Here is a 14,103-nt window from a genome sequence, read left to right on the forward strand (position 1 = left end):
GATGAGTATGCAGAAGAGCATCCAAAAGCATACAGAGAAAACACAATTGTCATCACTGTTTTAAGTGATGCATGCAGATGCAATATTTTTTCCAACAGATTAAAGAAAGTCTATAGAGCTTCATTCTTTATTTCTCAATTACTGCTGTATGTATTTCCGGTGAGTGCTGGAATATGTAACCTCACACTGAATTTCAAGTTGCATATGATTTTAATACCTAGGCTAATAATACCTTTAAAACCAGATTTAAAGTGGAATGCTGGCATTGCCTTAATCATAGTCAGTAAATGAAGAGTCTCATAAAATTTAATAGTAGGTATAAAAAAAACCTGAAAGCAAGACATGTAGAAATGGTATTTGTGTATCTATCGACTCAAAATTTAAGTTATCGAGTTACAATTAATAATTAGTAGGATGAAGAGTTTTTTTTAGGTCTTGGTAGCAAACACTAATTTCTAATTTCTACAAATGAGTTTTGTTGCCAAAAGGGCAGCTCATGCTTGCAGATTTTAAGTTTCATTCATCATTTAAACTGAATATTAGAAAAGGAAAACCTTTAAAAAAAAAAAACAAACAAAACAGTTTTATCACAGATAGTCTTTGTTAGCAGGTTTAAAACTGCTGGCAAAGGGTAACTTGATTTCTATCAGCTTATGATGAAAGGGAACGGTTTATGGAGATGAATTGGGAAGGTTAGGGATATTGAAGAAGAATCTAGGGATTGAACTTTATGGACTTGCGTAATGAAGAATTAGATAAAGCCCTGCTGGAAGAAAGAATTGGTTTTTGTCCCTAGTTGGTTTTCACTATCTATACAATTATCCTGATTTATGAGCTACCTTTGCTTTAAATGAAGTTCTGATTTTGTGTTGTGGAACATATTTACTGGTATTGGTTATATGTGTTCAAATTTGCAGTCCCTTCTGTTCCCAATTCACTGTGTATGTTTTATCAGAGTGATTTCTTGTGCTTTGCCTGTTAGCTGGAGGCATTTGTTTCAGCATTTTCCCCTCTTTGCTGCCCCTGGCACCCCATGCCATGTGGTCACTGATTGTGAAAGACCTGCCTTGCTACATTTAGCCATACCTACAAAAATGTTATACATGTGCATATATAGTGTATATAGTATATGCTGTGCTATACTATATATAATATATAGCCTATAAAATCCTATGAGCTTATATATTTTAATTCCAATTCTAAAATAATGCATTTGCTATGCATACAAGGGAAGAGTGCACACAGTCATCTTCAAAGAGCTTTGGGAGCTGTGTTCTCTGAATACAATTTGTTTAGAGAGCAGCACTGAAAGTGAGTGATAGAATTTATATTCATACTTATCAAAGCTAAAATATTGCTTATGTAATGATACATCCACTAGCTTTTTAATTGCTTTAAACTATTTGATTAATGACAGTAAACTCTACTCAAGCCTCACGTCACTACCTCTGTAAAGTAAGCACACAAGTATTATCTTAATTTCACAGATGGGCAAAGTGAGTGAGGGAGAACGTGCTCAGCATGACAGCCAGAAAATCTGCACCTGCTCAGGGAGCCGGAGCTGTTCTGTGTCTTGTGATCCTCACTTAATCCACACTCTATGTGATTACTTGCTTACAAAATAGAGGAGCAAAAAAAGAGTAAAAAAAAAAAAAAAAAAAGCTTATGTTTCAGAAATTAAGAGTATCTTCTCTACTGTTACTGTGTATCAAAAAGATCTGGTGAGCATTGCTCTTTAATTGCTCTTTATTTCTTGTCAGGTTCTCTGTAAAAGTGTTCTGTTCATTATTCTCTTTTCTCACAGCTTTCTACAGTAATTTGGTTAATTTTGATTATCTACAAGCTGATCTAGTGACTTCAAGATGATGAAGGGAGTGGAGCATCTCCCTTATAAGGAGAGGCTGAGGGAGCTGGGTCTCTAGCTTGGAGGAGACTGAGGGGTGACCTCATTAATGTTTACAGATAAATAAAGGGTGAGTGTCACGAGGATGGAGCCAGGCTCTTCTCGGTGACAACCAATGATAGGACAAGGGGTAGTGGGTTCAAACTGGAACACAAAAGGTTCCACTTCAATTTGAGAAGAAACTTCTTCTCAGTGAGGGTAACAGAGCACTGGAACAGGCTGCCCAGGAGGTTGTGGAGTCTCCTATTTTGGAGGCATTCAAGACCTGCCTGGACACCTTCCTGTGTAACCTCATCTTGGTGTTGCTGCTCCAGCAGGGGGATTGGACTGGATGATTTTTCAAGGTCCCTTCCAGTTCCTGACACTCTGTGATTCTGCGTGATTCCTAAGTCAAAGCTTATTTTTGAAATCCACTTTCCTCAACACTGATTTTCTTGCTTAACACATGTGGAAGTAGCCATATGGATGGTTTCCAATCTCCTAAATGTAGGTGATATGGAATTTCTGGAGTATGAATACAATTTCTTTACCATTTGACTTCTAAATTTTTATTACATGGTTTCACTCAGGATAATGTTGTTTCATCCACTCATAAATACAGCTTGCATCTTACTCAAAGTGTTTCAATAAGCTTTTCCTTTATATGACCCAAACTGCATCCAAACTTTGAAATTATATTGAAACATCCTTTGTTTCTCAAGAAAAAATGGTTTTCCATTATTTCTGAGTGTCTGTGTTTTTTTCTATCATCATCTGTTATCATAGAATTCTAGAATCATTGAGGTTGGAAAAGACCTTTAAGATCGAGTCCACTCTGCCAAGTCCACCACTAACCCATGTCCCGAAGAACCTCATGTACAGGTCTTTTAAACACCTCCAGGGATGGTGACTCAGCCACTGCCCTGGGCAGCCTGTTCCAATGCCTGACAACCCTTTCTGTGAATAAATTTTTCCTTAATATTCAACCTAAACTTCCCCTTCATGCAACTTGAGGCGATTTCCTCTTGTTCTATGACTTGTTACTTGGGAAGAGAGACTCACACCCGCCTTGCTAGAACCTTCTTTCAGGTATAATGCTATATATACTTGTATTAACTTCTATCTGAATACTAAACGTCATAACAAAAGGATATGAAAAGAACTTTGAAGACTTAAATCTTACTGAATGGAGTAACCCTTAGAATATAAATGCATTTCCCTTGTGACATAAGAAGGCAGTTGTCTGAAGTAACTGAACACACACAAACTTTCACAAATAGTAAAAAGGGGAAAAAACCAAACCCTAAGGTGTCCTTTCCAGTTTCTGAACCTGATTTGTTTGAGTCTGGATGTCAAACATTAACATTATGCCTTAATGCAGAATTACTATGTAATATAGTAAGGTCACCATTTTAATGTGTGGGTTTTTTTTTCTCACCGAACCTTTCTTGCTTTTATATCTTCGATGTCTGTTGAAATGGCAAGGGGAGGGGAACAATTTAGGATTCAAAACTTGCACTTTCATAAGGCTTTATTATTGAAAATGCCTTCAAGTGAGGTGTCACAAAGCCGAAGCAGTGAATTTTGTCATGTTTGAATAGAAGAGTGAGACTGTGCTGCTCGTCTGCGATGAGTTGTATTTTAAGTGGCTGCACTGTAGAGGCGATGAAAGCCGCTTGAAAAGGGACTCGGGCTGTGCGTGGGGGATTCACTGGTTGTGTTGTAGCTGATGGTTTTTTGTGGTGTAACAGCGTGTGTCAGAACAATGAAGTTTAAATGAGTGGAGGTAAGATGAGCAAGTATTGCCATGGACTGAAAGGAGAATAATCCTTATATTTTATGCTTGCGCTTTTGTAAAACATGCAGAGAAGTATCCTACTACATCAAAGCTAATGAGCTAAAACATTGGGAATGGGGAACTTGTCAGGATATGACTGCTCAAGTGTGGTTAAGAAGAAGAGCATTCCTTACTACAACTACCTGAAGGGAGGTTGTAGTGAGGTGGGGTTTGGTCTCTGCTCCCAAGTAACAAGCAATAGGATGAGAGGAAATGGCCTCAAGTTGCGCCAGGGGAGGTTTAGATTGGTTATTAGGAAAACATTATTCCCAGAAAGCATTGTCAGGCATTGGAACAGGCTGCCCAGATAAATGGTTGAATCACCATCCCTGGAGGTGTTTAAAAGGTGTATAGATAAGGTTCTTCGGGATGTCGTTTAGTTACAGTGTTGGGTTAACGGTTAGACTTGATCTTAAAGGTTTTTTCCAACAAAATGATTCTCTAAGTGTTCCTCCTCTCTTCCCTCCATTCCCACTGATTTTTAAGTAGTAATAGATAGCAGTGATTATTTTGTCTAGCTGAAATCTGAGGGACAATAGTTTGGTTGTTTCTCTTGCCTTTTATTTGTGTTTGCTACTTAGTCACATCTCTGTAAGTAGAAAAGCTGTCAGGGTGAAGTGGGCATCAGAAGGTGAGTGGCAAGTACGGATCTCTTCCTTATAGAAATGACAGTTCACATTTAGCTTGAGTAGACAGAAGCACGTCTTTGTCATTTCTAATTGCTTTTGCCCGGATGAGAAGTTCCCAGCTTCCAGAGGGCAAATTTTGCAACAGAGGAGCCTTGGCTGTGATTAATTTGCAACATCATGTGTTGGCACTATGTAGAGCAAGAGGCCAAAAGATACAGTGATGAGAAGCCAACCTGTTCTCCCAGCTGACTAGAGTTACAATGTGCTGGGATTAGGGGAATCTTGATTGAGTTCAATAGTTAAGGTAACTTTGCTTCTCTGAATGTCATTCTAGTGCAATTGCTAGATCTTTTCTTTTGAGAAAGCTTTAAAAAGAAGTTTGCTATGCTTGCGTTGATGTATCTGCAATGTAGAGTTAAAAATAACAGCTATGCAATTTAAGAACATGTACTCTTTAAATGGTTTTTGGAACCGGATCTGTTTAACCTTCTGAAATATTTGCATTTCACAAGTTGTAGTAATACACTTTCATAAAGCAGTGCCCTTTTCAAATGACTGTAACAGCAGTGACTGCGTAAAATTGCTTTTAATAATAGGGGGAAACATGAACAAGAAGCTTGCATCAAAAAAATCCACTCATTTTTATTAGCTTTTTGCCATCTTTCTTTCCTAAATTAAAATGAATACCGTGATATTATTTTTCTTGTGCGTGTTTAGTCACCTTCTCATTTTGTACATGGACATGCACACTATTTTGAGCAGAAGCGTGGATGAACTGGTTTCAGTAAAATAAATAACTTTCGTTCTCCTGTGTTCATTCTAAATTGGAAAAAGCTTAAAAACACAGATGACTGGTAAAGACTGACAGGTATAAATGTTATTTGTATTGACTATAACTGGCTTTTAGAAGGAGATGAGTTGTCTGATTAGATTTTCTTCTGTGAATGCTGATGTATTAAAATTAAGGTCAGGATATTTTCCTACAGTGTTATTTGATGAAACTTTTTAGTCAGGAGGGATCAATAGTAACTGAAGTGTTTCTTTTGACCTGTAACTGGGGGAAGAGGCTTTGTCCAGGAGCTCTGGTGACCAAGATGCATGTATGACCTGAAAAAATAGTTTCAGTTCTACTCGCTAGGTTTATGAGGGTGGGTACTTTCAGATACCTGTGTCTTCCAGGTCCTGTGAATCATTTGGTTCTGTGAAGTGGGAGTTTAAACTGGGGATTTGTATACTCTTAACAAAACAATTAAAAATTTCAAAATTCTTCTATTACAGTTTTCAGAAGCTTTTTCAATGTCAGGATTTCAATTTAGATTTCCCTTTACCTTAAATATCAGTTTTAATCTATGACTTGGCCATCATATACATGCAGTTTTCAAAACCCCTTCTTTTTTTTTTAACCTGGACATGCTGTGTAGTTCTTTTTAGCCAGCTATGATACCAATGACTTTTAAAATACATGACTGTTTTGATTGTTTCCTTCAGGAAAAAGCAGATAATTTCATATCTGCTTCAATTTGAAGACAAGCTTTTCGTGTTTTTGCATATAGTTTTCTTAAGAAATAAAGTAGGAAGCTTAAGTCAACCATTAATTCTGATTATCTAACTAATTAAAGTGTTGAATTTTTCTTACAGGAGATGACCAGATGGAGAGAAAAGGTCAAGTTTTAATCCTTTTAGTGGAACAAGCGCTCAGTTTCCAAGACTACAAAGCAGCCAGTATGCATTGCCAAGAGCTCATGGCCACAGGTGAAGTGAATAAATGGGGGTGGTGTGGGATGATGGTGGTAGAAACCTGAGTTTTGACTCTTGGCTTACTGTGAAGTGTGATATGTCAATTGGTCCATTTCATTCAAAAATCAATTGTATTTTGTTTGTGGAAATCAGCTGACATCAGCATGTCAACTGTAGAAGGTGGGTGGTATGAAATATGAGAAATCCTGTTGTCATGGAGGAGGAACTCCATGTAGTCATGGAACTACAAAGTGCTTAAGCCACAGTGACTTCCGGAGCAATGTTGTCTTCTAAAGCAGTTTAGTTCACTGATATCTCTCAACTGAAGTTGCATACTGCCGTTGAGATAATCCTTAATTTTTTGCATTAGAAGCTCAAAAATATAACCCAGTGAGGATGCCATTTTAAATTTTCTCTTCAGTATGTTTTTTATTGCAAGAAATCAAAAGAAATAGCTTTAATTTGTCATGTTGTTTAAATTGTGTTTGCTGTCTTTTAGTATTATGTTTTTGTGAATGCATGTTCATACGCAACATTATTCAGATTAAACATGTATGTTGGTCCATACATATTCATTATCATTTATATGCAGTCATATTTCTTCTCAGTAAAATTCTTTATGGAAATATGTTTCAATATCTTTCTTAAGTTGTGTTTCAGTTTGCAAAAGTTCATTCATATAGTGTAAAGTCTTTCTCTACAGTCACTATCCCATTTATTCATCTTTAATTTTGTTAGCCAGTTGGGTAGGGGATCTTATATTTAGTTTTCACTCTGTATTCTAGACTGTAGTAATAAGGGTTGACCTTGGTGTCCAGCTAAGTTGTGTGCACATTATAAGATACAGTACAGGTATCTTTAAGCTGGGCTTACTGATAAAAGATATGTGTGATGTATAGGAGCTGATGAGGTGACAGCCAGATTCCTGTAATCTCCTCCTCATGCAGAGAAAATGGATCCTAGCTGTGATACTTCTTTTGCAAGATAAAAACATGCTAATATTTTTGCCATATGTAATAAATAAATACATGGAATAGATGTATACAGCAAATACTGTATGTAATAAGGCAGTTACTGAGCTGTAACCTTAGAGGGCTTTTCTATATGCCTCTGGGAACCACAATTTCTCATTCTTTCTACACTGTACTCCTCTCAAACAGGTAAAAAATATGTGACTTCAGGTAGCAGGGATGTGTAGGTCTTTTAGATGTCTATATTTCTATCAAAACCCTTAAATATTTGTGCTATTTATGTAATTTGTATATGCCAGGGCATGAATGGAAGTAAGGGACATATTTATCAAGATACTAAGGAATATGCAATTTGTTTCTTTGATCTCTTTCCTGCCTTGAGATTGAGGGAGAAAAAAAATCTCAGATGAATTGAGGTTTTCTTAAAATATCAAGTAATATATTTTACATTTAATTTTTTACAGCCATTCCAGTAAGGTGTTCAGTATCATGCTCTGAAGTAAAATGTGTTTTTGTTATTGCAGTATGTAAAAAATATAGTTAGTGTTCAGTCTTCCACATACCTTTGTACCGTTATCTACAACAGGATAATAACAAATTTTCTATGTATTTGGTTAGTCTAAAGTTGAGTTATGTCTCTGTTTGATGGAGTCTTTATGGTTCCTTTCTCAGGGGCTGTTAAGCATTGACAGGAATGCCACCTGCCCTCCTTTATCTCATCCAGTAAGAACTATGCAGCATCCTCCTATCACTTGTGAAGCTTACAGACCTCAGGACAATGTTTTGTGTTCCCTTGTAGGTTATTCTAAAAGCTGGGAAGTCTGCAGCCATCTCGGGCAATCGGAAGGCTTTCATGATTTGGGGATGCGTCAGGAGCTCATGGCTTTTGCGCTGACACACTGTCCCCCAAGTGCCATAGAGGCCTTGCTGGGAGTGAGCAGCTCGTTGCAAACCCAGGTGGGTGTTTCTGAACCTTCTTTCATGCAAGTTCGATGCTTTCCAAAGTGAAGGAGACTTCAGTTTCTTCCCTAAAGTTCCACCCCTCAAGAAGTTTATATTTGTTTACTGTATTTGTCTGCTTTCACCGTTATATTTAAACAAATAAGGTCTCTTTATAAGCATTTTATATTATGAGTTATCTTCTCAGGGAGAAGTACAGTCGTATTGTCTATCTTCAGCATTTTTAATCTGTTAATGTATTGCCTAATTTAAACATTTTATTTACAACTACAGTTAAATATTTTTTTCCAGTGTTTTCCAGGTTCTTTTACCTGTTTACACCTTGTAACAGAACTTCATTAAATGCCCACATAAATGCTGATTAAATGTTTATTCTTAAATTTTTATGATATCTACCCAATATACAATGAAGTTCTTTTCTTACTGATTTCAGCCATGTAATGGTTTTAACAGCTACAGCAGGCTTCATGTCTGAGCCATCTTTATTAACTCTTCAATGACTGTCTTAATAGAATCAGGTCTTAGGTGTTCAGTCAATCATATTCTATATATGAGAACACATAATTGTGTCGTTTAAATGCAAATTATGTCACGATGACATAACAGACCTTTTGAAAAGTTTTATTTCAAACTGCAGTGCAGTAGTTTGGATTGTCAGTTTAATTTCTGTTCAGTGTAACTATGGCTTGGCACTTGTACTATTACTTGTTTAAAAGTTCATATTTGTCTTAGTTGTCTACCAAGTTTACAGTGTTTGTGGAAACATCTTAGAGGCTTGCATTCTGTGTCTGAAGAATGGGGGAGAAAGGAGCAATAGCTACAGTACATACACAGTCTGATTAAGGCAGCTGCAAGCGTGTAGCCTTTATGTTTACAAAATTGCTTGTATAGCGACGTGTATGAGAAATACAGGCAACATATGGAGGCACTCTGTGCTGCTTCAGTTGTGGGATAGCAGAATAAAACACTACAAAGGATTTGAAATAGAGAATAGCTTGCAGGAGCTAGACTTTATTTCTTTCACCATGAAAGCACTCAAATTTGAGAGAGGTAGGTTCGAATATGAGCTTAAACACAAGTGGAATCTTTGCAGAACTGATACCTGTACAATATGGAAGTACAAGCTTCTTTCTCCCTTTATGTACCTATACCTAGAATTAGAATTTGAAGTCAAATAGATTTTTCACATTGCATAAATGAAAATTTGTTAGACTTTCTGTCAGTTCGCTGCCTCTGTATCCGTGTCTCATTCCTTCTCAAGGCTTCGTGTCCTGTTAGTTGTAGTGTAACTCGTTGTTACCCTCTTGCATTTGACTTCTCCAAGGGCAAAAGTTTTGTCATCTCCATTCACAAAACTTGAGATTGAATTTGTTGCTCAGGTTTCTTTGTTAGTGCAGTATCATGTGCAGCAAAAGTGCACTGATGATTAATTCAGTATTTGCCCCAAAAATCCAAGCTCAAATTGTGATTTCTTTTGGAGGATGTTTAACCAGTTTCTTCTGCAGTTACATTCTCTTTGAACTAAGTGTAAATTTTTCAGCTCCGTTCATTAATGGTCCTATATGTTCTGTCCAAGCACTCTGTATGTACATAGGTAGATGTATGCAAAAAACCTTAATCAGAAGGTCATGCTGACCAGATGACTCTGAACAGCTATAAGGATTTTTTGTGGACCTCCATCAGTTCTATGGCCGGTAGAAATTCTGCCTATGGAACTATTACCTCAGGTAACACTTGCCTCTGTAGAGTTGCCCAGTACCTCAGAGGCACAGTTCAGATACTGAATGTTTTTCATGGAAGTTCTGTAGCACAGCAGGTTGCATGTAATTAAAAAAATAGTTAAATATAATTTAAAAAATATTCTTACACTGTGTGAAAAATATTGCACAAAATCACAGAGAAGGGAAGGTCATTTTGCCTAGGGACTACAGCAGTGAGAAGATGTCAAAGATACCTTTATGTTCTTCTCTTTGTCTTCCCCTACACTATTAGTTTTCTGTCACGGAAGCTTTTACATCAGAGTTTCTTGGGTTTCCTATGATGTCAGTCATGATTCTTGCCTTTGATTATTTGATTGGTAAGTGATATTTATTTTGTGTTTATAGATCCTTTATCAGGCTGTGAATTACCAATTCCTTCCTTCAGAAGGAGCTGAGAATATAAATGTATCAAGACATTCTTCATCGAACAATAAGGATACGGAGGTAAGCTTAGAGAGAATTTTTAAAGTAATAATGATTTTCTTCTGCATTATGCTGAAGAGTGGAATTTGAGTTCTTAGTAATATCTACCTGTTTACTTGATAAAATATTTTTACTAGATAAAATATTAAAGACATTTACTAATTTCTGGCTTTAGACTTTTAAATTCAAGGTTTCGCTTAGTCTTAGTCTTATACTTACTTGATACTTAGTCCATGCTGATTTTTCATTGCTTCTTTCTACAGTGTCTTAGCACCATATTAAAAACTGAAACAAAAAACAACAACAAACCAAACAGACAAACACACCATAAACTCAGAGTCGGGAGAAAGTGCAACAAAACCTAAACCAATAATATACATTAATGTTGGTTTGATTTTCTTTTTTATGTCCAAACTGCAGAGCAAAGCATTTGAAAAGAAACCCGAGCTACATATTTAATTTAAAACTGTCTTGAGTTAAACTTATTTTTTCCCTTTGTTCTGTGCATCATGAAGTTTATGACTTCTTAGCCATTTTATAACTTTCATATTAATATATTGCATGGGAAAATATTTTTATGTGTAAGATTAAAAGGAACGTTGAGTTTTGTGGGAAATAGAGGCAGGGCAGCAGGAAAATAGTCTATTATTCTTTCTACTTTTCATGTTTATTATTTAAACAAGTTTTGTACATGTACTATTATAAGCATATTTCTCTCTTTAAAGAAGATGTGATTACCTATTTATGAATGTTTTTTTCATCCTCTTCAGAGTGGAAAATTCGAAGTTTAATTTATTTTTTCTCTGTTTTCTGTTTAATGATTTTCTGTAGATGATAAACAGATCTTGGGGGGCTGGAAGGGGGAACCTTAAAGAAATACAGGAAAGAAGAGAGAAAGAAAGGAAAAAGATGGTTCATGTTGCATAGTTGAGAGAAGTATCTGAGTGGTAGCGTCCTTAATGTCCTTGAGGAATTTTTGCCAAAGACAGCTGTAGATGGAATACACTGGTCTTTACCTTTGGTAAATTTAACACCATGTGGCTTAAACCACACCTCTCTTTCATGTTATTGCAGTGGGAACAGATAACTTCTATATATAAGCCGATATTTTGAGTATGTTTCTTATATAGTTATAGGCATATGTGCATACTTTGTATTTATATATGCATATGTAAACATACATGTACGTATTTGCACGTGTGGAAAATAAATGAGCAGAGAAGTAAAATAGCCCTGAAAAGAGTGTGCAGAAGAAGAGAGCTTAAGTTGTTACTATCTGCTAGAATCAGTGGTATGAAGAGCAGGTCTGTTCACTGGCAGAAATGCTTTTTATTTTCTGAAAACTGGTAAATAAACCTCTTTGAGAGGAAGACTATTAAGTAGATGTTGATAAAATTGTGGAACCTTCTCATGTGGGTGTGGGTATGTATGTTTACAATATTTTAATGCATATAACAAATTTGTCATGCATCACCTTTCATATGCGGTAGTACTATTGACTGTATGTTGTGACAGAACAATTATGCATGCATATAAATGATTCAGAAGTTACGCAAGGGTGTATCAGAGTTGAGTAAACTCAGTAATTAACTTCATTACCGGTTCAGTTTGGATATCTGAAGCAATTTTCATTATGCTGGGGAATTTACATTCAGAAAATTATCCACTCTGAATTTCTCCAATATGTCTTTCACTTCCTCGCCCCCTTCAGTTGGGATTGGTTGTCTGTTTAGAATTGGAAGTGGGCAGAGAGTTGACCAGGCAAGTTTGTATGTTGCTGCATTGAGGTTTGTTTTTCTTTCCGTTTTAATACAGCTTCTTGGCATGTCATATTTTAGACTGTTATGCTATGAAATGAGTTCAGTATATTTGCTAATTCTGTCTTTCTGTTCTCTCTCAGTTGACTTAATAAAGATTTGTAGCTTCTTTCATTTCTTGCAATGACACCGGAGGAAACATAGCCAATAATTTAGTCACTGTATAACCCCTTCTTTGTTACAGACATCTGAAATGTTAGAAAAGCAATATATTCAATAACCTGGTTTCTCTGACTTAACTGAATCCCATAACTGCAACCCCCAATTCAGCTAATTCCTCATCCTTCACCTTCATCATCTTGCACAGAATTTCAGTTTCTTCAATGAAATAAATGAATAATATTTTTTCCCTTTCTTTTAACTTCTTTTCCACTTATGTCCTGATTAACTTATAGCATCCTTTTCTCAAGGAGTTCCTTGCTTACTGATACCTTTTCAAATTGGTACTCTAGATGTAATTTTCCTTATCTTGGTTTGAGTCATCTTTTTCTAGCATACATGTGTTGGGCATTTCTGTCCCTGTTACATTAAAAATATTGATCTGTAAGTAAATCAACTTTCTCTGTCAAAGCTTTACTGATTTTTTTCTACTTCTTCTTACCTTTATCTAGTATTGAATCATTAGTTGCCACTACCTTTTTATTTTTAATTATAGCGATGTACGTTACCAGCTGTTCATACTTGTCAATCATTCTTCTCTTGAACTCCTCTCTAGAAATGTCTCAACTAATTTCATTTTTTATTGTTTTAACCTTTTCCTCTGAAACTATTTTTCCAATGAAACTTGCAGAAATCTTGATAGCAGCTGGCTAAATATCTTCACAAATTGTATAGAAATGTGTCATTTAATATTGCTGTCATATTGACTTCCATATAACTTTTCTTTAAGTTTTTGTTGGTCCTGCTCAGAAGGAAATTTGTGATTGTCGTGGTAAAGATGCATGTAATTATTCTGTAGGAACTAATACATTTGCACAAGGACGTATTTAATTACCTTACAGTGCCAGCTTGTCAGCTTATGGGATCCAGTGGAGAAATTATCCTCTGGAAGCTACAATGATTACAACATAATGGATTATTTTTTAAGCAAAATATTCTGTTTCACCCTTTTTTTTTCCTCTTTGTGTGCTGCAGATGCCTTAACAACTAATCTTGTGCTTCTTAAACAAAATATCTCAGTGAGAAAATTAAGATCTTGATTTATGAAAAGCATTTCAGAGTAGTATTGCTAACATTGTTAGATTAAAATGTAACGCTTGGTCATGGGATGCTGTGTTGTGTATTAGCAGCAGAAACAATAACTGTCAGTTGCCTCATAAACGAGCTCTGACTTTATGTTACATCTGCGTAATACTTAAAACATGCATTATATCTGTTATGAATAAAATAATTCTCTTACATATTTGAACATGAAAACTTAATTACTGTGAAGTGGCACATCAGCACAAGAGAAATGTATAGTTTCAAGTTCCCTTGAAAACAACCTCTTTGATAGGGGAGCAGACCTGGTTTCTAGAGAAGAGCATCATCAAATTATAGGAATGATTTCCTTAAAAGTTGCTTAAAGAAAATAAGATTTCCAATTAATAGAACATTAACATGATCTTTGCTTTTGGATTTTCTCCAAGAACTAAATCTGGGAAAAGGCAGGATTTTTTAAAAACATTTCTGTACTTTAAATTGGTATGTCATGCATTTTTATCACCACTGGTTAGAAGTAGTTAGGGAATGTTCTATTTATGTAGAATGCACTGGGAATTCTTACACCTGGAGTCTTTGGAACCTCAGGGCAAAATTAATGCTCTGGCTGCTGTTTCACATAGTTGTGACTTTTTTTTAATGTTTATCTTGAGATCAACAGGAGCTGTGTTTTGTGGTGTAGTAAATGTATTGGTTTTAGTTTGGTGATGCCTCAATTAGAATTAGGAAGAGGTTGCTATAATTCCTGAAGGAATTATGTTCATTTACAGTGTCACTGAACTCTTGTTCATATAAGGAGAAAAATCTCAATCTGGAACTCTGGATGTGCGATATATAAACTCCTGTTGTACTCAGTGGAGATCCAGTCAATGGTGCACAGAGAATAA

At 35.9% G+C, this 14,103-nt stretch overlaps 1 protein-coding gene across 3 annotated transcripts in view; it reads left to right on the forward strand.

Moving 5' to 3' along the window:
- NBAS (NBAS subunit of NRZ tethering complex) overlaps positions 1-14,103 on the forward strand; it is a 184,897-nt gene that overhangs the window by 68,928 nt on the left and 101,866 nt on the right. For all 3 annotated transcript variants that reach the window (XR_002418886.2, XM_005506848.3, XM_065055875.1), the window contains exons 33-35: positions 5,987-6,100; positions 7,856-8,013; positions 10,122-10,220. Coding sequence is in view for 2 of the 3 variants with exons in the window: in XM_005506848.3 (XP_005506905.3) it covers positions 5,987-6,100; positions 7,856-8,013; positions 10,122-10,220 (371 nt within the window). In the remaining variant the exon portion in view is untranslated. The remainder of the gene's footprint in view (positions 1-5,986; positions 6,101-7,855; positions 8,014-10,121; positions 10,221-14,103) is intronic.

Source organism: Columba livia, chromosome 3 (genome assembly GCF_036013475.1).
Source record: "Columba livia isolate bColLiv1 breed racing homer chromosome 3, bColLiv1.pat.W.v2, whole genome shotgun sequence".
Lineage (NCBI taxonomy): Eukaryota > Metazoa > Chordata > Aves > Columbiformes > Columbidae > Columba > Columba livia.